General features: G+C 37.5%; 2 protein-coding genes across 9 annotated transcripts in view; one reads left to right on the top strand and one right to left on the bottom strand.

The window, feature by feature from the left end:
• The first annotated feature begins 9,139 nt into the window (after positions 1-9,139).
• The window catches only part of LOC133835200 (sodium/potassium/calcium exchanger Nckx30C), a 45,960-nt gene continuing 27,458 nt past the window's right edge, over positions 9,140-27,641 (top strand). For all 8 annotated transcript variants that reach the window (XM_062265122.1, XM_062265117.1, XM_062265123.1 and 5 more), the window contains exons 1-2: positions 9,140-9,218; positions 11,629-13,833. In XM_062265122.1, coding sequence (XP_062121106.1) covers positions 13,146-13,833 — 688 coding nt within the window. In that variant the 5' untranslated portion in view covers positions 9,140-9,218; positions 11,629-13,145. The remainder of the gene's footprint in view (positions 9,219-11,628; positions 13,834-27,641) is intronic.
• Positions 21,181-21,831, bottom strand: LOC133835202 (uncharacterized). Its single transcript, XM_062265125.1, has one exon. The coding sequence runs from the start codon at positions 21,787-21,789 to the stop codon at positions 21,412-21,414; it is 378 nt and encodes a 125-aa protein (XP_062121109.1). The 5' UTR covers positions 21,790-21,831; the 3' UTR covers positions 21,181-21,411.

The following is a 27,641-nucleotide window of genomic DNA, read 5'->3' as shown; positions in this document are numbered from 1 at the left end:
TCATTTTCAATTTCAACGTTTCTTCTCTCGAACTCATCTCTACTTTTATTTGCATTTGTGTTTTATTTTTTTTTTTTTTTTTTTACGTTTTTTCTTACCTTCGACTTGGGCAAACTACGGCAACATTTTGACAAATTTTTTGAGATCTATAAAAATACTAAGCGAAATGAAGCGCTTGACTTGCCATTCGAGAGCAATAAAAATCGGTGGAAATCAAGTCTGTTCTCAGTTGCACTATCGTATTCAATTCTCAGCTAAGCCAAGTCTATTTTTATTGCAAATCTTTCGCGTTGTTCAATTCCCTGCAAAGACTTTAACATCAGCGTAAAGCGTATGCTTTGTTAAGTGAAACGAAATTTATGCTAAAGAGAAATTCGGAACAGATGTCTTTGTTAATATTGTAAAGCAAACTCCGCCAGCTGTAACAAAAGCCGTAAACTGAATGTGTTTTGTTTTTTTCTGTTGTTACTTGAGAAACTCGACTGACAGTTGCTCTTTAATAATCGCTTTAGCACTAACTGGATTTGGCTTAAACACAAAATGCGAGCAAAGTTAATTAATCGAAATGTGAATAAAAAAAAAGCAGAGTATTCAACACTTTGGCTAATTTCATTTCAGAGGCTTGGAAATTAAAGTAGCTCGTCTATTTTTCTGCTCAAGTTCATGCCCCAAATTCGTAACACATTCAACTTTAATTTTCTTTTATAGTTCTCTCGTTTTTTTTGTGCTTTCTTTTGTTTTCGTTTTATTTTCCACAAATTAAGCGCATTGATTTTCACTCGACATCATCAAAAAGGCGGTCGCCCTGTGAAACATTTTCAGGCACACACACACACACACATTTAGAGAGTACATATAGTTGATTGTGGGAGGGCAAGTGCAGAGGGTGGAAGGAGGGGGGCTGATGCTTCCTTCACTTACACTTGTCCTTACAAATTTGTCCTTTTTCTCAAATGTGAAAAGACGCATAATGTCCTTTTACTTGTATATTTTTTTTTTTCGTTTTCGTTTTCTTCTTCTCTGTTCTCTCTTTGCTGCTTCTTCGTTTCTCTATTCTTGCTTGCGTTTCGTTTCGTTTCGTTTTATTTTTGTTTTCTTTTGTTGCTGCTGTTGCTGTTGTTGCTGTTGTTGTTGTTGTTGTTGACGACATTTCGCCTCGACGTCTGTCGCTGCTGCTTCTGCTTCTGCTCCTGCTGCTGTCACGTTACACGCCCACCGCCCACATTTGCTACTTGTAAATTATTTGCATTAGTAGCCACTTGTGCCCTCTGCGTGTGTGTGTGTGTGTGCGTATGTGTATTTCTCTGTCTCTCTGCCTCTCTCTCTCTCTCTCAGTGTATGCGTGTTTGTTTGTTTGTGTGTGTGCGTTTAGTTGCGCTTGGTCTGCCCGCAGGCAAACTGGTAAAACCTGCCCAAGTTTTAGTCAGTAACCTAGCCGCCTTTCCACCCCTCCTCAGCCACCGCCTCTGCCTCCGCCTCCCCCTCTGCCATCAGCAGTGCCTTTGCACGCCCCTTTGCTTCGGTTTGGCAGCCCCTAGATTTCTTTTGCCCTGCTGCGTGTTTGTTTATATACACACACAAGCACACACACACACGCTTACTTACACACATATACATATACATATACGTATGCACATTGAAATTTCCATTTTTTTGCCTTCTCGTGGCTGCCCTTGCTACTGTTTCTATACCCTGTTAACAAGCATATGCACGAAAGGAGTTCTAAAGAGTTCTTAAAGAGCCAAATTGAAAATTAGCTCTCAGAATATTTAAAGTTCAATTTAATGTATTTTATTCGCACGCAGTAATATTATTACGATAAGTTAGCAATGCTTGAAATTATAGGTTTTTCCATCCAAGTAGAACTACAATAAATCAAAATTATTAAAAAATGTGAGATAAGTTTAAAAGCTGATTTTCAAAATTACGTATACGTAATGTTAGTATGCGTAGTACGCATTATTCTCTTAAATTTAAAATACTGAGTTAATACCTTAATAAAACTTCCATTAAAAAATGCTTTCAAATTACAACAAAAATTATTTAAAGATGCAAGTATAAAAGTACGTATACGTAATATGTTCTGTTAGCAGACCAATTTTTAAATGAACATATGCTTTGGTTGCAGTCAGATTTACCATATACTTAAAAGAAAATTACGTATACGTAATACTCAACAAATGAAGTTTATTTCTAAAAATTACGTATACGCAAGTTCCATATAAAATTCTAAATTCACATTCATTTTAATTGCTGCAAAATAAATAGTAAAAATAATAAAAATTAAAGCAGATTAAATAAAACTGCTTAAACAGCAAGAACAAAATTAAATATTTAGTTTATGAAAATACGTATACTTAATGTTAGAGCTTTGCTTTAAAGATAAATGCTTATTTGATCTGTTTGCCCTTCTAATTCCTTTCTTAAATTCCATAGAAGTTAAAAAAAATCAAATATAATTAATAAAATATCAATTTAAAAATTACGTATACGCAAGGTGCCTTTAAAAAGTTTCATTTTAAATTCTAAATTGACATTCATTTTAATGGTTTCAAAATAAATAGTAGGTGAATAATAAAAATTAAAACAGATTAAATAAATTAAAAATGCTTAAAAAAACAAGAAAACATAGTATGCTTTTTAAAAAATTACGTATACGTAATGTTGGTGGTATGATATTATGTATCTAATACATAGTATGTTTTATGATTATTTTGATTCCTATTGTAAGTTTAAAAGAAGTTCAGAAAAATGAAAAGAAGTAAAATATCTACATGTCTACAAATTTCATAAAGTACGCAATAAATTACGTATACGCAAATTTGGATTTCAAATTCTAAACTTAAATGTAAGTTTTATGTCTATTTCCAACATATTTTAGAAGAAATGAGAAAAAATCATACTTTTGAAATTTGTTAATCAATTATTCATCTTCATCTTTTATTACGTATACGTTTACAAAGTCTTCAAGACCTTATGCTACATAGGTTAATACGATATAAAAAATTTGCAGTAAGTTGAATGCTGCAATTAAATTTGCACGTATAAAGAACTTGCTAAACAAGAACAAATTGCAAATAATTTCCAACTTGCTGCAAATTGTTTGCATCGTGTGTGAGAGGCTTTAGCAGGCTTGGCATTTACAGGATATAGATTCAGTCGTATGTTGGTTTGTTACGCTGTTTCGTTGTTGTTGCTGCTGCTGCTCAGTGCTCGCTGTTTGGGCCTGCACTTAAATTAACTGATTGCAACATTTTATACAGCTTTTTTATGCCCCGTTGTGTTTGTGTTTTTAGCCTTTTGCTTGGGTATTTCGCTTACGAGTGTGAGTTCGGTATATCTCAAGGGAGTTGCGTTTTAAGTGGCTAGTAAACGCGGTTGCTGCTGCTGCTGCTGCTCTACACATATTAGCCTCTCTCTTTCATTTGTGTTCCTCTCTCATTTCGGCACACTTTGCTTTCGCTGCTTGGTGTTCTGTTCTATAGATTTAGTTTTGGCTTTGGTGAAACGTGCGAAAGTTTTTTTATGCAGGCGCTCATTGCGTGCGCACAACGAGGCGTATGCGCAATGTATTCAAGTAAAATGCATTAAACCTGCCCAGACACTGGCTAATTGTGAGAGAAGCAGGGACGAGAGGGAGGTAAGAAGACGGGGAGCCAGAGGTGGAGCAAATGAAAGAGCTACACGCTGTGTATAATTTTCTGGAATTGTTTGTTCAAAGGCAAGGATTTAAGTATGTGGCTCAAGTGTCTGATAATTATGGGCACACTCACACACACACACACACGCACTTAGTCACTCAAATTGTGTGCGTGTGTGTGTTGGTATGTGTTTAGGGCTGTGTTATAAAGTTGATAAGCCGTCGCTGCGGTTAACTCTGCCGATAAACTGTCCTTTGGCTTCAAGTGAATTGTTTACAAGCGCAAGCAAAAGATATGCAAATTGAACGGAAAGGACGTCGTTGGCTTTATCTGAAAAAGTAGATGGAATAACTTAGGCAACCGCAATTATAATAAGAATGGGCATGAGCATTACTATGCCCATTTCAGGGTATTACAAACGGTTTCTATTGCTTGCCACATAATAATACTTTGCCAGCCATCACATTTATTCTACTTTTCTTTTTCCTTTCAATTCAGAATAGTCATGACATATTTATGCCAATTCTAAATTAAATTCCGAATCCAACTTTTGTCTTATTTTTCTTTCTGTACGTTTAGTTTACACTCAAAGTTTATTATGAATGAAAGAAATTAAATTTAAAATGATTAGGACAACCTCCAATAAATTTATAACTTATGCCTTCTTAATGGCCTAAAAAAAATGTACTAAAAGTTAGTTAGAAATTGAATGAATTTCAATTTAAATTTAATGTCGAGTTTAAAGAGATAACAATAACTATTCTGCAAAAGTTGAAATGTATTCAGAATTAAATTCAATAATAATATTTTATTTCCAGCGAATATATATTTCGATTCATCTTTGCAAAGTAATTAAAAAGCAATCGTAGATGTTATTGTTATGTAATTGTTGACCTTTATAGTATATTTCAAATGTATTGTTATACCAAATATACCAAATATGGTTATTAAATATACTCAAAACTAACTGAATGTCTAAAAACTGATTAATTAAATTTAATTTACAATTTTGGGAATAATGAATGAAAGTGGAAACTAAACGTAACAGAAATAGCTGAGACCAGTAGCTGAAAATAACTTTACGCATTAAACTCGTCTTTGATTGCAATTAAAAGAAGTAGATGTATTTTGGGATTGATTCAATCGATGCTGGCTACAAATTATAGATATGTATCTAAATATAATCGAGGTAAGCTCAGGGAAATTAGTGAAATATAAGAAGCATTTCGCATAATCACGGCACAAATTGTGGCCAAAGCGGAAGCCGAGTCAAAGTGAAAGCCAAAGCCAAACCAAAGCCAAGGCAAGGAGAAGGGCAAAGGCAACAGCAATGGCAAGTAACAATCGCAGATCTAAAAATAAGATTTAGCATTTTTATCAGACTGGCGGGGAGCGAGCAGAACTTTGGCTTGGTTTGGTTGTTGGTTAAACCAAAATAGGAAGTTCAACCAACCATGTTGAGTTCGTTCTCTCTCTCTTTCTGTTTCTCTTTTCCTTTGTCCATGTGTGTGTGTGTGTGTGTGTGTGTGTGTGTGTGTATTAAGCTGGCCCTCGTATCCGTCACAGGCTCTGTGTAAATGCGGCCCCGCATCCAGAGCGATTTATCAAAGTTCATTGAAATTGTGCACCACCCGCTGCCGCCAAGCTCGAGCCACGAAACTGTTGTGCGACCTTGGGTTTGGGTTTTCGGTGGTTCGGTGGTTCGGTAGCTCGGTGGCTCGGCGGATGGGCAGGCATAAGGCAAACGGCAGAATGTCCTTGATGATGACGACGTCATTCATTAAAATTTTCTCAGCTAGTTTGTTGCCCAATGCTATTAAACAGCATTGAGCTGTCAAGCGTATTACAATCCAAACAAAGTGCCATAAAAACCAGTCACACTCGCAGTCAGCAATCCACAGCCACAGTCAGAGTGCAAAACTTTCGGTTTTTGTTTTTTCTTCCTCTGAGTAACTGATTTATGATTTCAGAAGCTTGCCATCCCAGTCTGTGTACACTTTTTCCAAAACTCCGACCTCGAACAGATGAAAAGTCAATACGCCACATTTGATTAATAATCATATTATATGCTTTATTAAGCATCCAGACAAACCAGCAGCCCGCATATCCTTTGCAGCAGCAAAGGACTTCAATCCCGTTTGTATACCCTCTACTAATGATTGCAGATCGCTGCCTCGCATGTCTCAAATTAATGTAGATTAATACGCTTCTAATGATGGATATTTATATTTATATGCATACCAAGTATGTGTGCATCGCTAGTCAACTTATCTATTATCTATCTTGGCTGGCGCATTAAAAAGCCAATTTTTCATTATTGTTTTACAATTAATCAAATTCTATATGAATTGATTTTTATTGTTATTAAAAGGTTTTGGTTTTGTTTTTTTGTTTTGTCGCAATCTCTTGCAATTTATTTCGGTTAATTTATCAGTTTTATTATTGAATAACGAATACAATTCCTTATTGCAATGCGATGAGCCAGACCGACTAAGACCTTCAGTCTGGTTTTATTAGATTCAATTTGAGTAAGCTATTTACTAATGGAAAATACCTGAATTTAGATGAATGTTAACAAATTATACTTTTCAAAATTTTAGTTGTCCATTACGTTTCAATACTATTCCTTAAATATACATTCTCTGTATTTTATCATTGTTGTTAGATTAGAATTGAATTCATATATATAATTTTAATTCCCTTGCGGAATTTATCGACAGGGGGGAAAAACAAAAACTGAAGAATTTTAAAAATAAGTTAATGTAATTCTTATAGCTATAATCTTTAAACAGATAAATTATTCCAAAATCATTCTTAGCTCTCATTAAAACGTTAGTTAAGATTCATTTTTACTCAAAATAAAAATATAATTTAGTATATGTTTTTAGGCATTTTAAAATACTTTAATTTAGCATTTTAAAATACTTTAATTTAGATAAAAAATTATCAATTTTATTTTAAAACATTTTAAAACGTTCAACATTTATTTTTTGTAAAATCTATTATATAAATATATTCTTTTTATTAAATTACATAATTATTCTTTCGAATAATCTCAGTTGATCTTAAAGTCACACGTTATTAAATATTATTGTTTTTTAAAGACGAAAGCCAAAGCAAGCACTTTACTACTGTTTAAAGCGACTTTATTCTAATTAACTTAACTTGTTAATTTTATTATGCCGGATTCAAAAAGAGCAGCAGATGTCACAATTACATTTCAGGCAAATTAAGCTTTAAGTAGCTTAGTAGAAAGAAAAGCGCAAACAATCAGCTTTTGTTTGCCTCGTTTGTGTTTTTTTTTATTTCTACGTTTTTGTTGTACTAATGTTAGGTTAAAAGCACAGTAATGGGCTGTAGGGCATCTTGCAGTAGAGCTGACTTGGCCCATAGTTTAGTTATTACGTCTTATGTCTATGTCCAGCTATTGTTATATAACTCTTTTGTTTGGCCGCAGTTGACTTGGGCCATTTGTTTGGCTGTCTGGTTGGGGTCCCTTTTATATAAATATATATCTTTATCATTTAGTTTGAGTCCCTGACAAGTGCAGACCACATGTTGTCTTCTTGTCTTATCTCCTCACTTCAATCTGCCACCTTTTTATCTCGCAGTTCTCTCTCCACATTCAACGCTTCAGCTTCAGCTTCAGTTGCTGTTGCTGTTGCTGTTGCCAACTTCCAATTTTGTTTTGGGCCTGCCCACAAATTATAATTACAAATGATATATTTTGGCGTTTTTATTATGAGACTGTGCATAAAATAAATGATCTAAACGCCTATTAGAGCTCACTTCTATGACAAACGTGCAAAACTTTGCCCCGCTTTGCTGCTCCTTTATTTTTATTTTTTCTCTTCGTCCATACTCTGTAAAGCGATGTTGTGGGATGGCAATGTGAGAATGTGATGTGATAAGTGTATCGTAAATAAGAGATTTAAGAATAAATTATCCGATTTATTTTGCAGTCTGATAGCATAGCAAATTATATTTAAAATAAGACTTAAAAAAAGGTTTTCTTTAACAAATTTAACAAAATATGTCTATAAACAATAGTGCGAATCAAATCAAAATATTAAACAAAAAATTGTTCTCATTCTTTGTAAATCAAATGTTTGCATAATGAAGAATTTTTATCAATGAATAAATTGAGTTTGTTCCAAGTATATAAGGCAATGTGCTATATTTTATAGTATATCCAAATATATTTAAAATGAAACCATTTTTAATATAGATTTTTGCTAAGAAAACCAATAAATTGTGCCTTTAAATATAAGTGAACTTTCAAGACAATTTAACTCTGGTATTAATCTATTTAAATAATTATATTTTAAAGAAAGAATTTGTCATAATTTATAAAGCAAATTTATGCTCATAGAGCAAACTAAATCGATGAATAAATTGAGTTTATTTCACATTTATGTGCTAAAATTTAGATAGATGATAGTATATCGCATTAATTTCAATCAAGCGAAGATTTTATAACATGAGCCGCTTTTAATTTGGCCATTATTAACAGCTGAACAGCTTCCAATATGTATGGCATCTTTTAGTTGTATTGATTAAGATATATTAATAGTTTTGATTTAGGTAAATGCCAAGGCTTGCCGTCACCAGAGTATGGATAATTCGTTGTATTAAGTGTTTAGGTGGCATTCCTCTCCTTTTCTTAATTCTATAAATATTTGATATGGCGAACTGGGGCTATCAATGAGGCTGCTGGGTACCGAAGGGAGGGGGAGGGAGGTGTTTGGATCTGGGATTGAGGACGGGTCCATGACAACAACGATGACGACGGCGACGAAGGCGACGACGACGACGACGACGACGTGGCATTGTTGTGCGTAGAAATATCTAAGCTATGCGGCGTACCGAACCGGGCATAATCAAAATACAATTGTGCGAGAATGTGCGTGTGTATTGCGAATGTGTGTGTGTGTGTGTGTATGTGTGGGTGTGTGTGACTGTTTGTAAGTGTTTTCGCTTCTATATATACCATATATAGTACGCTTTTTTTGTTCTCTGTGTGTGTGGGTTTTTTAGCCTGATATTTGTTTGGCAGCAAACTCTACCTGTGCTGACAGTCTGACGAGCTCTACGCTCGACGCTCTCAGCTGCGCTGCAAAAGTTTGCTATAAACTGGAAGAGAGCAAAAACTAGGAGAGCGTTTTCGTATAAGAGAGTGAGAGCAAATGTTTGCTGTGGCTTTGCTGGTGCCAAAAATATTCGGGTTGCCCAATGAAAGAATAATAAATTAATTAAATATAAATTATAACAACATGGCGCAGCAGCCACAGAGAAAGTACGAGAGAGAGAGACAGTGAGAGAGAGAGTGAGAGTGTGTAATGTGACCAGTTTGTTGAAATAACTCAGCTCCAGAACTGGAAAGTCATCGTTTTTATGGCTCTTGTGTCGCGTCGTTTCGATTCGGCTTCGGTTTCTGTTTCTGTTTCGGCGTCGGCTTCCATTTGGCTTCGTGGCATGTGGCCCCAGACTCGAGGACTCGACGACAAGTCGAGGCAGGACCCAAAACGTTTTCGTGCGCTGCGCTGACAACATCCTCGCAGGACCAAAAAGCGGACGGTGCGTTGTGTCACACAACCAAATCTACATACATATATATATAAATAAATGTGAGGGTGTATATGTGTGTGTGTGTGTGTGCAGAAACTTTTAATCGTAACTGTGACTGTGACTGTGACTGAGGTGTTGGTAAATTGATTGCACTTTAAAAACCCACAAGACGTCCAACAAATCGGCAGTGTAATAAAACCACAAAATGGGAAAAACCAAAACGAATTAAGAAAACGAAACAGTAAAGAAACGAATGCAAAATCTAATTGAAAAGTGCTCTAGAAAATTGAATACAAACCCAATTTTTATATAATCAAGCAATAAAAATGACACAGCTCTCGTCTGTGTGTGTGTGCGCAAGTGAGTGTGTGTGAGTGTGTGTGTGTGTGTGTGTGTGTGTGTGTGTGTGTGTGAGTGGCTGTGTATGTTTGTGTGCGAGTGCAGAAATGTTAATGCCATTGTAACAAATGTATACATGAGTGTCTCTGTGTGTGTGTGTGTGTGTGTGTGTATGTGAGGGACTCTGACTGTGACTGTGTGCAAGAGTTTGTGTGTGAGTGTGTTTCTGCTTATTCTGCGTGTGTGTGCGTGAATTCTCGTGCCTTCAGGCCTTTCATAAAGAGGTCAAAACGTTGCTTTCGTTTTTTCTACGTTTTGCACTGTGCAAAAGTTTTTCGGTCTTCTTGTTGTTATTGCTGCTGCTGCTGCTGCTGCTGCTTTTGGCTCTGGCTCCGGCTCTGGTTCTGGCCAAGACAGCAAATTTAACAGGCAGCCAAAAATTGGTAGTCACCGTTTTTTTTTTTGTTGGCACCGCCCCTCTTAAAGTGCGCTCGCTCTATGCGTGGCCAGCGAGCAAATGATATAATGATTAACAAAATACTGTAAAAACAATCGTAAGCAAATTGGACACTGAAACATAGCAAACTGCATTTGTAAAGCATACTTTTAGGAGCTAGTTTAGTACCGACTTTGAGATAGACAATTAAAACTGATAAAGAAAGATAGCAAATAAATAGCTCAATAAAGTAATTTATATTTATACAATATAAATTTATAAAAATATACCTAAAAAATGATAATAAAAAATGTAAGTTAGTCAAATAGCAATATTAAAAGCATTTATTTATATAAAAGAAATATGATGAATGGAAAATATTAAGGACAAATCTCTTCACTTGAGTTCATAATGATATTATACAATTTTCTTGTTTTGGCATCGAAAATAAAGTCGTAATTATTTGTGATGTTTCTTTTAACCTGAAATTATTATTCATTTTTAATAGTAAAGATTAAAGTAAACTCTATAAACTATATCATCTTAGTCTTCGAAACGGAATTTATTTACTTATTAAATGATAAGCGAAATAATTTGGACGCTTAATTGTATAAGAAGAACAGAAAATATTAAGCTTTCTCAATTAATAAACGCCATGTTAATTCCTTAAAGTTTGCTGATATATTAAAAGGGTTTTAAGTGACGTTTCTGAGTTTTAATCAATTTAATGTGCAATTATGTAAAGGCTAAAATTGAAGAAGCCCAAAAAATGTTACGCAATTTGGCAGCAGAATTTCACGCACCTCAAGAGAATCAAATACCATAATTAATAATAATGCCTAGCTACTCTCGATATTCGTGGCTTAAGTTTAGCCTATGACTAAAAATACTAGCAAAAAAGGAACCACAAAAAAAGGTAGCAGCAAAAAGTGCGAAGCTCATACGCACACAAACACAAACACAAACCCAAACACACAGAGACACACACACATACACGCATACACGAACTAGAAGAGGCACATACAAAGAGTCCATGAAATGGAAGAGTGGGCGGGGAGCAGGACATTAGCGGCAGCTACTCAAAGCATAACAATGAACGTAACCGCACATAGAGCCCAGAGACAGCCATAGACAGCCACAAGCAGCTACATAAAAAATGAGAGAAAGAGAAAGAGAGCATGGAATGAAAGTGGGTGTAGAGGAACGAGTGTGTTACCTACTAAACTAAATGAAAGTAAAAATTGTAAGCGTAAGCTAAAACAACAAACACAACATCAGCAGCAGCAGCAGCAGAAGCAACGACGGCAGCGGCGGCAGCACACGCAGCAGAAAACGAAAGCAATAACAGAAAACGTGAGCAGCGATAAGAACATTGAGATAAGCAGCAGAGCGTAAGCATGGAAATAACAATGCAGAGAGAGAGCCAAAGAGAGTGAGAGAACGGGAGCGTGTGTGTTATATTTTTTTTGTGTAGGCTTGCCTGAGAGCGTGAACGTTGTGGTGTGAGTGAGTGCGAAGACTGATCGAAACGCTGTTAAAAGATAACAGCAAACTGTTAAAGTGTTTAACATAACTCTTTCACTTTGCATGCTAACTGAGCTTTGAATTTACATTTCCTTTTCTTGTCTATTTCTCTTTTGACAGATTGAACAACTTGTCGTGGATAGCTTCGATGCGATACGAAAATACGAAAATGTAAACAAATGTAGCGCACGCGCAGCAGCAGCAATAATAATAGGAAGCAAACAAACAAGCACGATACCAAAAATAATAATACAAAAGGAAATACTCTCACACACACTCGCTCTCAGTCTCTCAGTCTCTCTCTGTCTCTCTCTCGAGTGCTGCCATAAAACTGGATCTGACTGCCTTCCAGCTGGGGACCGAGCAGAAAGCTGCTCCCGCTGCTGCGGCTGAGGCTGAGACTGAGGCGACTGAGACTGCTGCGACTCTCATCGTGCTGTCGCTGCCTTCCAGTGGGGCCTGCTGCAGCAGACGGCCACAACAACGTCAGCAGTGCTGTCCTGCGAGTCCTGTCGTCCAGTCGTCCTGGCGTCCTGGCTGCTACCGCTCCACGTCCTCGTCGTAGTGCTGTAGTGTACAGTGTGTGCTGCTTCCGCGCTCGACACTCTACACTGGCAAAACTCAGGGAATTTTTCCAAACACACACACACTCACACACACACTAGCGCGCACAAAATACATACACTCACGCACACCAATACACAGACGTTTTGCGTTGCCAAAAAAAAAGCAGAAAAAAGCGAATATCTCTTCACATGGCCTGGCCAATAGTTGTTAGCAAATTTCGAGGAAATGCTGCGACAAACCTCAACTTCAACCTCAACGACAACGGCAGCAACTTTAACTGCAACTGCAACTGCAACTGCAACACAACGTTGCCTGTTTAGTGTGGTGTTGTGTTAATTGTTATTTATGTATAATAGTATATATAAATTTGTGTGATATTGCAACAACAACAATGAGCAAAAGTTGTGCAAATGCAAAAGCATAGCAGCAAATAGCTAGAGCGAGCGATAGAGAGGAGCGCGACGCAGGAGACGGAAAGCGAAAGAGATAAGGCGAGACGACGAGGAGAACTTTAAAACGGCGCTGTCGGAGTCAAAAAGTTTCAGCAAATAAGCAAAAAGCAAATATTAAAAAAACAAAACACAAACAACGACAACAAACGGTTTTGCAATAGCAGCAACAAACAAGAAAACAAAAAAACATAAATACAACAAAATAATAAGAAACAACAACAACAACAACATTTAAAGGGGTCCAATGTTGCAGCAAACAACATGCAGCAAACAACAATGGCAGCAACGACAGCAATTAGAGCAACAACAACAACAACAACAACAGCAGCGACAGCAGAATTATCTGCAGCAACAACAACAACTGCGGCAACAGCAACAGCAAGTGCAACAACAAACAGCTAAAGCTCATAGCTATAGCTATAGCAACAACAGCAGCAAGAGCAGCTGCAATAGCAGCATAAGCATTAGCAACATTCGCTTTAGCAACATGTTTCCAGCCGGAAGACATGCAGCCAACAACAACAACAACAACAACAACAACAATGCAACAGCAACAGCAACAACAACGATAGATTTCAATAGTCGCAGGCGACGCGGACGACTACGAAACGTGCCCAAATGTTGCCAATTAGTGCCAGCAGCAGATGCAAATGTTGCTTATACACCACAACAACAACAACAAGCAAAACAGAAACAAGCAACAAACAAACACCATGCAACAAAGCTTTTGTTATCAATAATGTGCGCGTACATTGTCGATTGTGTAAATATTTTAAAACGCTTAGTATTATTAACATTAAATACAACAACAACTCCAATAACAACCACAAGAACAGCAGCAACTACAGCTGCAAGCAAAAAAGCAAGAACAAACAACCGCAGCAACAACAACAACACCAACAACTGCAAGCAAACATCAAGCCGCGAAGGCAATTGGTGGGCGTGGCCAGGCATTTAATTGCACACTCGTGTTGCTGCTGCTCTGCTGCCTTCTGCTTCCCCCTGCTGGGCAGTGTCCAGGGCCATAAGCCCAAAACCGCCACACAGCACAAGCAACAACACCAACAACAACAACATCAGCCGGCTCACAATAACGATGTGACGGTTAATAATATGGGAGGCGTGGCCGGTGTACCGCCTACTTATCAAGTGAAATCATCGCAAACATCGAACGAGGATGAGGGCGAATTGCTCTACGACGAACAAATGTTTGGCGAGGAGGAGGAAGAAGGCGCCCAACTCAATGCCGCGAACAGCGACGGTAGCAGCGATGAGGATAATGTGGCCAATCAGCATGGTATCAATGGTAAGTGCAAATTTTTCCCAGCTTCAAATTGTGTTGAGAACAAGGCGACACACACACCCACTAGGAAACGCATAGCACTGTGCTTCTGCGTGATTTCGTCCTTTTTGGGCTGAGCTATGACTAATGGCATTTGTATTTAAATAAGGCAACGAGGTTAGGCACGAGATGTTGAATATCTGTAGGATGTTGTATAAGTGATTTATGTGACAGGCAAATGTACAAGAGAGCTGAAGGCATCTACTCTTCTTCTGAACTCAACTCAACGCAAATTCAATTTGACTTCCATACGCCACTCACACGTGTTCCACGTGGCGTATGCGTAATAACTTAGCCAATGAAATGGCAAGGCAAACATTCAAAATTTATTCATTTTACTTATTACAAACGAATTATGAATAAAAATAATGGAATAGTTTAATGAGGCGTATGTGTGATAATTGCGAACATGTGAAAAATTCTATTGCATACTTTTAGGAGCAACATTAATAGTGATTTATTTACAATGAGCCTAAAAGTATGCAATGCATAGGATATTTGCTATAATTGCAAAAGGAAATTGAGGTGTCGAAATATTTTATTGTATGATTTTATTCAACCTCCATTGGAGTAATTAAAGCCATCTTTATTTGGTACTCGAACTAAATGAAATTAGTGCAAGTAATTCATAAAGATTTATTAGTAATTGTGAAATGTTGTTACATATGTATGTCTCACTCTCTCGATTTGATGTAATGTTATAAATGCTATAAAGTATTCCCATGGACACCGCAGTCACCTTGAATTAGTACACATTTTGAGCATGGCGTATACGTAATGCCATAAATATGCTCATAAATTACGTATACGTAATACCTGCAAGCACAATTAATTGATGGCAGTTAAACAGCTGCCAGCATACACATATGTGCCGACACTATACTATACTATATATTCGGTGAACTGCATTCTGCACTTTCTTCATTCGGCAAAGTCAAGTTGGGAAACCTTTTTCACCTTTGAGCTCGTGGTATGTTATGCACACACTCACACCCATTCATATATTTTGGCCAACAACAATTAAAACCCCAAACGTGGTCCCACACTCTGTGTGTGTGTGTGTGTGTGTGTGTGTGTGTGTGTATGTGTGTGTGTGTTTGCCTAGGCGTGCGGACCCCGGAGCCATTTCTCATTTTAATGACTCAACTGAGCTGTCTCCCTAGCAGTCCTCCCTCACTCCCATGCCCCTCTCCCGCTCTGCTGCTGTCTGTGTTCCCTTTCTATCTGTCTGCTGCACACACACGCGCCAAAGTGGCTGACAACAAAAAAAAAGCAAAGAAAACAAGCAGCAGTTAAATGGCATCGCCAAGAGTTTACACGACTTTTTAAGCACTCTGTTTTCATTTTCACAAGTGTTTTCATTGCATAAAATATAAAAACAGAAAAGAGAAAGTTAACAAAAAGACAGCAACAATATGTTAGTCTAATATTAAACACCTTTTTTTGCAATGCGAGATAATATTTTTATGGTATACTGGATTATATTTGTTAGAGATATTGTGAATAGCTGAAATTTTCATTGTTTGGCTAGACTGAAGCACAAAAATTCCACTTCAATATTGATTGGAATGGGTCATAAATAGAATTTTTCGTATTTTATTATTTCAATAATCGATTTAAATTGCGAAAAGCTAGAAAATAAAATTTTATTATATCGAGACCTAAAGAGACCCTGAAGTGCAACTACTCAAGTTATTAATATTATTAAACAATTCGTATGAATATAAAAAATATTCTTTTCTAGCAAGTCTAAACATTTTCAATATTTACCTATTTAAATATCCGATTTTTTGAGATGCTAAAAGGGGAAAGTTTACTTCTATAAAATATATTTTATTTTTCGATGCCTAAAATCAGCATTGTTGCAAAAGTAAAACTACTAATTATGGTTAATTAATATATTTCATTATTATGAATATTAATGAATTTGAAACAAGTTCAAACTAAGGACATTTTACTAAGTATACGAATCTTGAAAACAATTTGCTTGAAATCAAAATCAGTAATTGTACAATAATAATTAGCTTTAAAGTATCAAATTAAATTTGTTTTTGGTGTATTTAATAAATTTGAATATACGATAATTAGTATAGCCATTAATATGTCATGTAATATAAATTATTCTAACTGAATTGCCAAGCATATTGCACACTCAATTAAAGTATCTGTATCAATTTAATTATCACGTGAGACCCTAGGCTGAATGAAATTGCCAATATTACTTTTCCAGTCGATTGGTAATGCAGGCGAAATGTTACTATACTCAATTTGCATGCTAGTCATGGCGTAATTGCATTTTCATAGTTTAATTAAACTATAAAATAAAACTAATGGCATGCAAATGTTTATCCTCTCCGCCTTGCTGACCAAGTAAATATAGTATGTATGTATGTATGTGTGCCCAAAGTTGCCTTTTGTGCATATGCTCCATTCTGACCTCATGCAGGGACAGGGCACAACAGCAGCAACAACAACAATGATGACGACGAGGCAGCAGCTAAAAAGAAAAATTCTGTTGTGTGCTTTAGGGCGCAAATTGCAGTTGAGCTGCAACCGCAAAGCAACAGCAACAGCAACAACAACAGCCATGACTAGTTGTAGTCTGTAAATCAAGCTTTAAAATTAACGCAGATTGCCGGAACAAGCGACGCTATGAGCAATTAACATGAAACCAGAGCAGAGCCCAGAACTCAGTCAGAACCAGAGCAGCTGCAACTGCAAAAGCAGCAGCAGAAATGTTCAAAAAGGACTAAACAAAACGCGAACATAACTCGCCAAAAGAGAAGGAGAAGCGGGGGAGAAGAGCACATGTCGCTGCATATATATCTGTATATATGTCGCACATATAGTTTCGAGTGTGTGTATGTGTGTGAGTAGTACTACAATACCATATATATGTTTGTATATACATATAGTAGAAATAAATGTGCATTGGTCTGCTCGAAACGACCTTTGTTGGAAATGTAGTGTGTGTGTTTGTGCTTTCGCCTTGCTTTTGGCTTTTCTATTTTACCATCGACCCAAATTGCGCGCGAGCTGCTATAAAAACAACAAACACACACACACACACAAACACATATACACAGGCGCACGTTCTGAAATGTTTTTATATGGCAGTATAGTATAGCAAGCACACTTATGTGCGTACGCTTGAGTGTATGCCTGTTTGTGTCTCTCTCACACTCTCTCTCCGTCTCTGTGTGAATGTTTGTGTGTGGCGCACGCTAACGTGACTGTTAACGACGTTTGTCGTGGGTGGCGAAAAACGAAGAAGAAGCAGCAGCAGAGGCAGCAACTCAAACCCAAAACCCAAAAAGACCTCGACCCAAACGGCAGGCGGTCAAAAGCAACAACAAACTAAGTACAAGTATTTAAAAGGCATGTAAAAAGTGGAAGAAGCAGCACAGCAAACACACACAAACACACACACCGACACACACTCGTACACAAAATAATAATGATTGAGCTGGTAATGTGGAAAAGCGAGAGGAAAAGCCAACAGTCGGAGCACAAAATTTAAATCGATAAATCAAAATGCCAACAACAATGGCAAAAGGCTAGCAAGGACGTGTGACTTGCATGCTAAAAGCCATGCCACGCCACGGTAAAAACAACTCTCTGCCTCTGTGTGTGTGTGTGTGTATGTACGTCTGCCTGTGTGTGTGTGTGTATGTCTGAGCTTGTGGCATAAAGTTTTGTGGGTGGCAGGAAGTCGCTTTTGCGGCTCGGAGCACAAATGACAACATTTGGCCGACTTTTAATTATTGACATTCCCCAGTTTTTTTTTTTTCATTCTGTTTTTTCTTTCTTTCTTTTGTGTGTGGCCACTAATTGCCAGTGTGACCGTGTCAGGGTGCCGTGCCCGACTGCCTGACTGCCCCGGAGTGTAGGTATATTAATTTGCCATTAAATTGCATTTGACTCTTGTGATTCAGCGGCCGTTAAAGCAAAGCCTTTCAACTCATCGGGTGATTCTGTGTGGCTCAAAAAAGACGACTACAGAGTTCTTTGTAATCAGTCAATGCAAAAACCCCTTGGTAATAAAACAAAACAGCTAATATGATACGTTTGGGGTTGATTCATGGAATCAGTCATTCTATCTCCCGATGGTGGCAGGGAGTTCAATGCACCTGTGATTCATTCTAAAACTGGTTATCTGAAATGCAAAGCCATTTAATTAATTCCATGCAATAAATAATAACTATTTCATTTATAAAACATCAACAGTTGACAGTTTAATTTGTTGCGTTTATTTCAGTAAATTGCATTTTATGCATAAATAATGAGCTATGTCGCATCACAGTTACACACACTCTGAACTGCTTCAATTTATTTCGCGTGCATTTTGCATGAATTACTCGAATTTCGTAGTGAGTTAAATCTCCATTTTCAATTCACAATGTAATTTCTGCGAATTATGAATACATTTCCAATGAAAATGTTGAAATAACACTCAAAAACAAATAAGAAAGCTACAGTCTTGTGTACTCGACTATGAGATACCCGCTTCCCGATTTGAATGGGAGCAATTCTGTGCGGAATTGTTATTAAAATAAAATTAATATACTGCAAAATCACGGAAGGTATAATGATATAGTATTCAAAATATATTTAAGAGTACAAAATATACCAGATTGCTAGCCAAACCAAGTAAATTACTACTATTTTTTTGATAATTTATACAATTCTTATGTGATCGCAACCAAATTTGTAGGATTGATAACTATAAAAAAAACTTCGACTAACAATGAAGCTTGTTATTCGCTTTTTATCGATTTGCACGATTTGCAAACAAACTTGATCTGCGCGCTAATATAAAAAGTGCTGTCCCAAAAAATTATATCTCTATCTCTTATGGTGTGTCTCTCTCTGTGTCTTAGGTGTTCATTCGGACAGACGGACAGGCTAATCAAGAATATATATAGTTTATGGGGTCGAAGGTGCGGCACAAGGTTATAATACCCTTCTATAGGTGGAGAGTAAAAAAACTAAATAAATTTCATAGAGTTATCGTACATTCTATAATCAACTCTCGTTTAAATTATTCTGATTGCGACCATGAATTGATTTTATTTCATTGATGGCAATTAAAAAAGTACGAAGTATTTATTATTTTATCTTTTATATAATTTCAATTTAAACATTTTCAAGTGAGTCATTGTTCAATGGAATATTGTAATTATTCTGAAACCAGGAAATCACGTGCTCTTTAATTAATGCATAATATTCTTTTTGTCTTTACTGTACACTTGCTGGTATTTCCAAAAGGTTTTTACAGGGCAATATACATACATATATGTGCGCAAAGTGCCGGTTGTTAAATGAATATTCTATTTTCATGAACTAACAAGTTTTGTTGTGGGGGTGGACGGCGGGTTATGCATTAGGAAAAACCCATTTTAGAGGACATAGTAAAGTTAAATATTGATGCCGTTGGAAACTTGAACGAAAATTGTGTTCAGCACTTTGGAGACACTTGGACGACGGGCAATCCCATCAGTTAAGTACCATAACATTTTTGGGACGCTGCCCCCAAACTATTTATGGCCGAATGGTTGCAATGAGCATCCCAGAGGAGCATTCCATGAGGTTGATTAGCCACATTGGATAAGTGTGTGTGTGAGTGGGAATAGGAGCGCAAAACTTTGACAATAAGTTAAGGGGGTTTTTGGCTGCAATGAACCTTCATCAAACTCATCGACAGCTGCTCGTAACTGAAGCTCATAAAGTTTATGTGGCAATCTTTAAGTGGCCTCATACATACACACACATAGATACAGATACACTCACATTGTTACATTTTGCTGCATTGATTCAACAGCCACTTGACAACCCTAGCGGGCCAGGGACGATGCCGATGTCGATGTCGATGTCGATGGCTATGGCGATGTCTATGCCGCTGTCGATGGCTATGGCGATGTCTATGCCGCTGTCGATCCAATTGCCATACCTCAATTCATTCCCCTTCTCCCAAAAGCCCATCAAGCTGTCAATTTGCATGTGCAATGCACGTTTCGTACGATTTCGTTCATGCTATCGTCTTTCATTCCAATTCGTTTCATTTCGCTCATCGTACCCATTTCGTTTCCATTCCGTTCGCATTCACATTCAACTCTCGCTCTGGATTCGACATTTCTTTTTTTTCCGAATTTTTTTTTTGTTTTTGGGTGGCCGCTAATCGATTCGCGAGCTACCTTGAAACTTGTGCCGTGCCAAAGCGCGCTGTCTCTCTGATAAATTAGCAGCTGCTTCAAAGCGTGAAACCATGCGACCACTATCGACATACACACACACTCACCACTCACCACTCACTCACTCTCTCGCTCTCTATTAGGATATAGCATAGTACATACACACACACACACAGACTTACGGCTTTAGCTTCCGCTTTGTAGGGCGAGGTAGCCTCCATAATGAACTTCCGGCCGTGGCGAACGACGTGCTCGGTCCGTGTAATTTTGTGCGTTTGTTCAGCCGTGATTTATGCACATTGATGACGTCGCACAAAAATCCGAAAAGCAAAGCAGCTAAAGCCAACACAAAAAAACACGAACGAGTTAACAGTTTTTTGCTTTTATTTTCGCTTACTTTTGATATTCTTATCGAGCTGCGTTTAATTACGCTAAAATTTAACCCGTTACGCTGCACATCTTGTCGAATTGTTAAAAATAAATCAAATATGACTCAAGATATCAAGAATGATGCTACTAATTGATAAAGCTAGCTATGAACAGATAAAAACAAAGACAATAAACTTTAGATAGCGAAAGTGTCTAAGTGTTTTTTTATAGCTGTCATAAACATTAATTTTATATTTACAATCTTTCAATGGGCGAATGAAAAATTTGTATTACCGATAAAGCAATGTTTGGAATAGCTTTCAAATTTAGAATATTTCTAAATTATTTTATTGTCTCTTTAATAAGCAAATAGAATGATACGATTATCACACAATGTCAACACCACAAAATCAGTTAAAACTCGTTGTTATGCAAATTGTGTTAAATCAAAAAACAAAGATCGCAATCTGACATTTTAAAATTTCTCAGAAAGTACTTCGCATAACCTGAATTCAACATACTACAAATATTTTCGTATGAAATTTTTCAATATTATTATATATGTATATTATGTTTACTCAATTTATACAAACAACTACCAATAACAACTCTCATATATGCATTTAACAAATATAAATGTATTTTAGCTAGAAATACAATACAGTTTTTATGTACATTATATCTTTTAAATTTGTATAAACAACTGCGTAAATATCGCAAAATTTACTCAAATAAAACCACAAATATATAGTAAATTCATCAGATTGGAAATTTATTTTGTATCATTTATAACAATTATGTTATACACACAAGTTGTATTTAACTTATAACAGAGCCAAACTTGGCGATATTGCAGGCACATAATGGGTTAATATTTAGAGTATATCCGCATGTTTGTATTATGTATACAGTATGTATAATTTCTATATATACGAGTATGTATGTATATATACTATGCTACAGTTCCGCTGTTGACTTCATCTCACTTAGTCACGCGATTGCAGTCGCTATAGAAGCGCTCGACATCATAGAAGTTCCTCAGCGTATGGAGGAGATTCTTATGTTTTGCCTCATCGCCATAGATGAGTGGGGGCGTGTACATAGACGTATTTTTTGGCACTTTTATTGGGGATGGTGTTCTTGATGTTTTTATTGCTGGTCGTGCTGGTGTTGGTGGTGCTGCTGATGTGCTTCCGTTGCGTCTAATGCATTCGACAGGCGCTTCATTTGCCTCTTTGCCAGCGCCAGCGACCAGAGTGCGCCATTCGTAGATGCGTGGAGGCAGCTTCAGTTGAATGGTGACCCGACTGATGTACGTTTGCTCCATGCTGCGGTTGCTGGCGACTGTTGCTGCTGCCATCTGAACGAATTGAGTTTCAATTTGCAACTGATTGCGAATGCGAATGCAAAAGCGACTCTTCTGCGGCTTTGTTCTCCACACTTTGACTTTGAGTATGACGCATATCACGTCTGAGATTGCCAGTTTATGGTTATGTAGGTGTGTCTCTCACCAATGTATGTGTGTTCTTGCTCTAGAAGCTTGCTGAGCGGACGCGCTTGCCTCGAGTGCAAGCAGTTAGTCAAATTGTTGTGGCATTTGGCACTTTGGCAATTGAAACTGGTTTCGACCGTGAGTCGGCCTCTAAGTATTAACTCTAACCACAGCCACAGCCAGGCAGACGACACGACACGCGCCCACATTTGGGCCTGCCACAAAATGTTACCTAAACAACAACAACAACAACAGCAAACAAACAAATTAACAACAAAACTCAAAACAATCAGCATATTCAACTAGTCATTGCTCTATTGAAAAAAAACCTCCAGCTGAGTGTGCTCGACTGTGAGATACTAGCTACCCATTTTTAATAAAAACAAAACAGTACAGAATTCTTGCTATAATAAGCTTTATTTCATATATCGATACAGTACTGTATTCAAAATATACCATAAGATCCATAATATACATTGCGATTGCCATATCCTATTATGTTTTTAATAACTTTATAATTTTTGTTTTTAAAAGGTTGAAATGCGGCTTTAAAAAACTAGAGAACAATTCTGGCTCAACTTCTCCCAATTCGGATTTTCCACTTTTCGGTCTACATATTTGTTTATATTATTCTTGTTATCTCATAAACACCTAATCAAATAATGTTTCGTGTTGATGCTACTTTCCATTACGCGTTATCAAATTTGAATTAACAACTAACGACGATAACAGCAATTGTTTAACATTTAACAAAATTTCTAATTTGTATTATGACGTGATTGCTTTATGTATGATACTAAAATATCTGAGATAACATCTGGTTTGCTGACAATATATAAATGCCAAACTGTCATGATAAATACTCTATACAAATAAATACTCGATCTTTAAATAGCTTCAACAATTCTGGAAGAATCCTATATAAATGATTATATAAACAACTTTTATATCTTTCATTATTTTCGACATAAAAGTTACTATCGCTTCTGATAGCAACAACTCGTTTAATTAACATTTCTTGAGACTACATTCTATTTATTTAATGATCATACCTGGCTTCCCTCTACGTAATGACTTCAATATTTATTATTTGAATATCTAGAATTTGCATCTAGAAGTTGTTTGTCTAAGATCTTAAGCTTCCATATCTGTCGATTGCTTCCCTATCGGGTGTTAAGTCTTCCGTCAGTTTGACTAGCTCAGCTTTGCACTTAGTCATTTATTTATTCATATTTCTAATGAGCGCAATTTCTCGATGATCTGGTTTGATATTCAAAGCGTTACCTCCGTGTTAACTGTAGCTTATTCAATGAACGCCCACATCCAAACAAAATACAAATTATCTTACCTGTAAGTAAATAAAAAACAAGTAACGTTTTGACTACAAATCGTTGCTAGACTACAAAATACTCTGCAAATAAATTACATTACTAACTGAGAAAGATTGCGCAAACTTATGTCAATAATGTCGTTGATGAATTAACAAATCTTAGAATCGCAGTATTTGAAGCTCAATATTTAAATAAAATAAACACAAAACTTTTAATTGACTTCCATTGTAGGGTATTCCATAAAATTGCTCAGTTTTGAAAGTTGTCAAATTATTTATGCATAATATCTGCTATTACACATTGTATTATGATTACTAATGCATTATGCATATTATAGGATGTTGAATAGTGATATTCATTGCAAGGAGGAGTTTTGAAAATAGCTTCAAATGACTAATCGTCTGTGTGAGTGTTTAAATAAGTAAATACTTAAGTATTACAGGGTATCTATACCAAGTGCAGCAATCGTCATTCATTAAGCATTTGGCAAGTGATTCATTTGTAACATTGATTTATAGCGCACGTTCCCGTGTTGAGTTCTGAAAAACCTCAGTTTTTAGGTTGCATGTAGGGAGGGTGTATACCGAGGGGGGACAGCCTGCAGTTTTCGAAAGGCAGGTTCAGCAATTGTGTGGGTGTGTAGAAGCCCGTTAACTGCATGCAAATTGAGAATAAGAGAGAGAGAGAGAGAGCGCGAGAATAAGAATGAGAATTGAGAATATCTTATAGAGTTGCTTGATTCACAAATTTTGCGTAAACCTGTTTCGTAAATCTTTATTTCTATTTATTACATTCGAATGTGGATTTTATTTTGGTGTGCTTAGTTAAGCGTTATTTGTATAGATTTCAGCGTAAATAAAATATAAAATTCTAAAAGTAAACCTTGTTATTCATTTTACTGCATTGCGAATATTACGAAACAATTTTCAAGAATTATTTGTATTAATACTATTTTTATATTGAATTTACTAATGGATAAAATTAATATATGTATCATACTTGTGATTCATTCTGACTTTGCTCGAATACATTTATACAGGATATATTTTCATTTTTGTTCGATTTTTTATGTGGTTATAGTTAAAAAATAAGTAGAGAATTTACAAGATCTAAAAAGAGTTAATAGCCCTCTAAACAAGTAAAGTAAGTAATTTAAATATGCTTGGAAATTTGTAAATTACTATTCCAGGGTATTTCATTCATCTGCAACTAATGGCAGGAGACATTGTTGTGCGGGTGTGTAGGGCCCCGTTATCGCAATGCAAATTGGGTGAATGAGTTGTGACTTTTTTTTGTTGTTTTCCAAAGTTTAAAACCGGTTTTCATAGAATTCAGAGTAATGTTCTGGGTTGACCAAGGCCCAGCGACAGAAAGTGAGTCAACAAAAGAAAATGAGTTCATTTAATTATAGACTCGGTGCAAAGTATGAATACGCACAGCTAAAATTGCTTTAGTGATAAGAATTTCTTAGGGAGGCCGCAGAGATTTGCTGCACACTCAGTACTCATGTATTTTCGCATTTTTTTATGATAAATCAACAAACAATACGAATGACAACAGCTTAGACAGACTAATGACATGAATCAGTCACAGCCACAGAGTCAAGTGGAGAGTTGGCGATTGTGCTGCTGGCGATTAAAAACGCGATGATTATTTGTTCGGCACACGCGCCAAAATGATTGCTCATACAACGAAGACAACAGCAACAAAAAAAAAGAGCACAAATTAATGATAAACATTTACATTTGCCAATTGGAGTTGCTGTTGCAGTTTCGCAGTTGCAGTTGCAATCTGTTAATTGTTGCAAAATGTGCTGCATAATTTACGGTTAATTGCTATGTGGCAAATCGCACAAAAGGTGCCGCCTGCGCCACGCGTTTTGCCAGCGATTTGCGAGCGTTTTATTTTTCCCCCTCTTTATCATCGCAGCCAGCAAAAGGTCGAGCTATTTAATTGAGGATGTGTAATTGGAGAGTTAACTATGAGTATGAGTCGAGTATGAGTTTTAATACAAGTGTTTAGTAATAACTATAGTATTTACGGCACTCAAAAGTGCCGACTCCAAGTGTCTTGGGAGCGTTTATCGCTCTAAAGGTCAGGCTTCCTCATTTAATGCTAACTACTATTTGCCACGTTTCGATTACGATTACGAGTATTTATCTAACATCTAGAAAGCATTTTGAAATATTTGTAATTATTTATTGGGCTACACAATAAAGTTTATCCACATCTCCTAAAATATTGTCAACAATAGATATGTCACAAAAAAAATTGAGGATAGTAAAGAATTGAAATTGGGGAGAATGGGGGGAAGCATACAGGTCAAAGTGTCTGATTGCATTCAACTTGGTGAATGCCAGCATGATTCCTGTCACTGCTTTCTTCAAGCCGACGCACTACCTCCACGTGGTTCTCCCTGGATTGTCGCTCGACAACCGTTGAGTGGCAAACTAAAGCGCGCGACGAGAGTCCTAACTCTACAAACTAGGTTTTGGCGTAGGACTTGGAATCCACCCATGCAAAACACAATTCCAGTGAAGGAAGCAAGAGAAGCCTCGGAAAGGAACCGATCTAACGTTGACGACCATAGCAAACGTAAAAAGGACAATGATTTGAGAGTATGCACTTGGAACGTACGAACTTTGTACAGACCTGGTGCTGCTCAACAACTAGCAGATACCCTCAACAAATGTAGGGCTGACATCACTGCTATCCAGGAGATGCGATGGATAGGACAAGGCTGCATAAAGAGGAAGAACTGTGACATTTACTACAGCTGCCATCCAGAACGGCATGAATTTGGTTGTGGTTTCGTTGTAGGTGCCAGGCTGCGGCGCCGAGTCTCTCACTTTCGGCCAATAAACGAGAGAATTGCAACGATCCGAATTACTGCCAAATTCTTTAACATCAGCCTGATATGCGCACATGCCCCAACGGAGGAAAAGGACGATGCCACCAAGGACGCTTTTATGCGGAGCTCGACCGAGCTTATGGCCGCTGTCCTTCCCATGACATTAAAATTCTCCTCGGGGATTTTAATGCCAAGGTAGGACGAGAAGACATCTTTGGTGCCACCGTCGGGCGATTTAGTCTACATGAGACCACCTCGAGCAATGGTCTCAGATTAATAGGCTTTGCAGCTGCGCATAATATGGTAGTTCGTAGTACCGGATTCCGTCATTTGGACATCCATAAGGCATCTTGGCTCTCTCCCGATCGACTGACCAGAAATCAGATCGATCATGTTGTGATCGATGCAAGGCACGCATCTAACATACTCGACGTACGATCCTGTCGGGGTCCCAACATCGACTCCGACCATTATCTTGTTGCAGCTAAGATTCGCACACGGCTATGTGTGGCGAAGATTGCACGTCGAAGTGCGTTAAGAAGGCTGGACATCGGAAAGCTGCAATCACAACAGGCGAAGAATGCATTCTCCACTCACGTCTCGGGGCTATTAAGCCGAGCACCTTCAATACCTCAAGACATAAGCGATATGTGGGCGCTCATATCTCACTCCCTGCGAGCTTCGGCAGAAGAGGTGCTTGGATTCCAGCGTCCTATAACAAGGAATCCATGGTACGATCAGGAGTGTCGTGACGCAACAGCTGCAAAGGACGCCGCCTACAGAAGAACACTGCAGGCTGGGGCGACACGAGCTATTGTGGACGTCTACAGGTTGAGAAGAAGATACGAAAAACGCCTTTTCAGACGCAAGAAGAAAGAGCAGGAAAGGCGAGAGTGTGAGAGCATAGAGAGCAGCGGATGCAGAAATGAAGCACGTAACTTCTACCAGAGGGTCAAGCGTCTGACCCAAGGATTTAAGTCTGGTGCAGTGGCGTGCAGGGACGATGATGGAAACCTTGTCACAGAAGCAGAGGTCGTGCTGAGGTTATGGAGGGATCATTTTTCGAGTCTGTTATCTGGCTCAAGCACAGACTCTGAAGATTATGATCCACGAACCCCAATCTATGGCACTGATATTGAAGTGCCAATCCCGAGTCATATCGAAGTCAAGGATGCAATCCAACGGCTTAAGAACAACAAGTCTGCAGGTGCTGACGGCCTGCCGGCAGAACTGTTTAAGGCAGCTGGTGATATGTTGGTAGGGAGCATGCACCAACTAATCAGCAAGATATGGCTCACGGAGAGCATGCCCGAAGATTGGAATCTCAGCATGATCTGTCCCATCCTGAAGAAGGGTGATGCCACGGTGCGCACCAACTACCGCGGAATTAGTCTTCTTCCAGTTGCGTACAAGGTCCTAACGAGCGTATTGTGTGAAAGACTGAAACCCCATGCTGAAGCACTGATTGACCTTATCAGTGTGGGTTCAGGCCTGGCAAGTCCACTGTTGACCAGATTTTCACCTTGCGCCAAATCCTG

This window comes from Drosophila sulfurigaster, chromosome 2L (assembly GCF_023558435.1).
Source record: "Drosophila sulfurigaster albostrigata strain 15112-1811.04 chromosome 2L, ASM2355843v2, whole genome shotgun sequence".
In the NCBI taxonomy this organism is placed as follows: Eukaryota; Metazoa; Arthropoda; class Insecta; order Diptera; family Drosophilidae; genus Drosophila; species Drosophila sulfurigaster.
Note: the sequence above shows the minus strand (reverse complement) of the source record. Positions and strands in the feature narration are given on the sequence as shown.

What these genes read in the sequence shown, in the direction of transcription:
- LOC133835202 (XM_062265125.1), bottom strand. Translation starts at nt 21,789, where the DNA reads ATGGCAGCAGCAACAGTCGCCAGCAACCGCAGCATGGAGCAAACGTAC.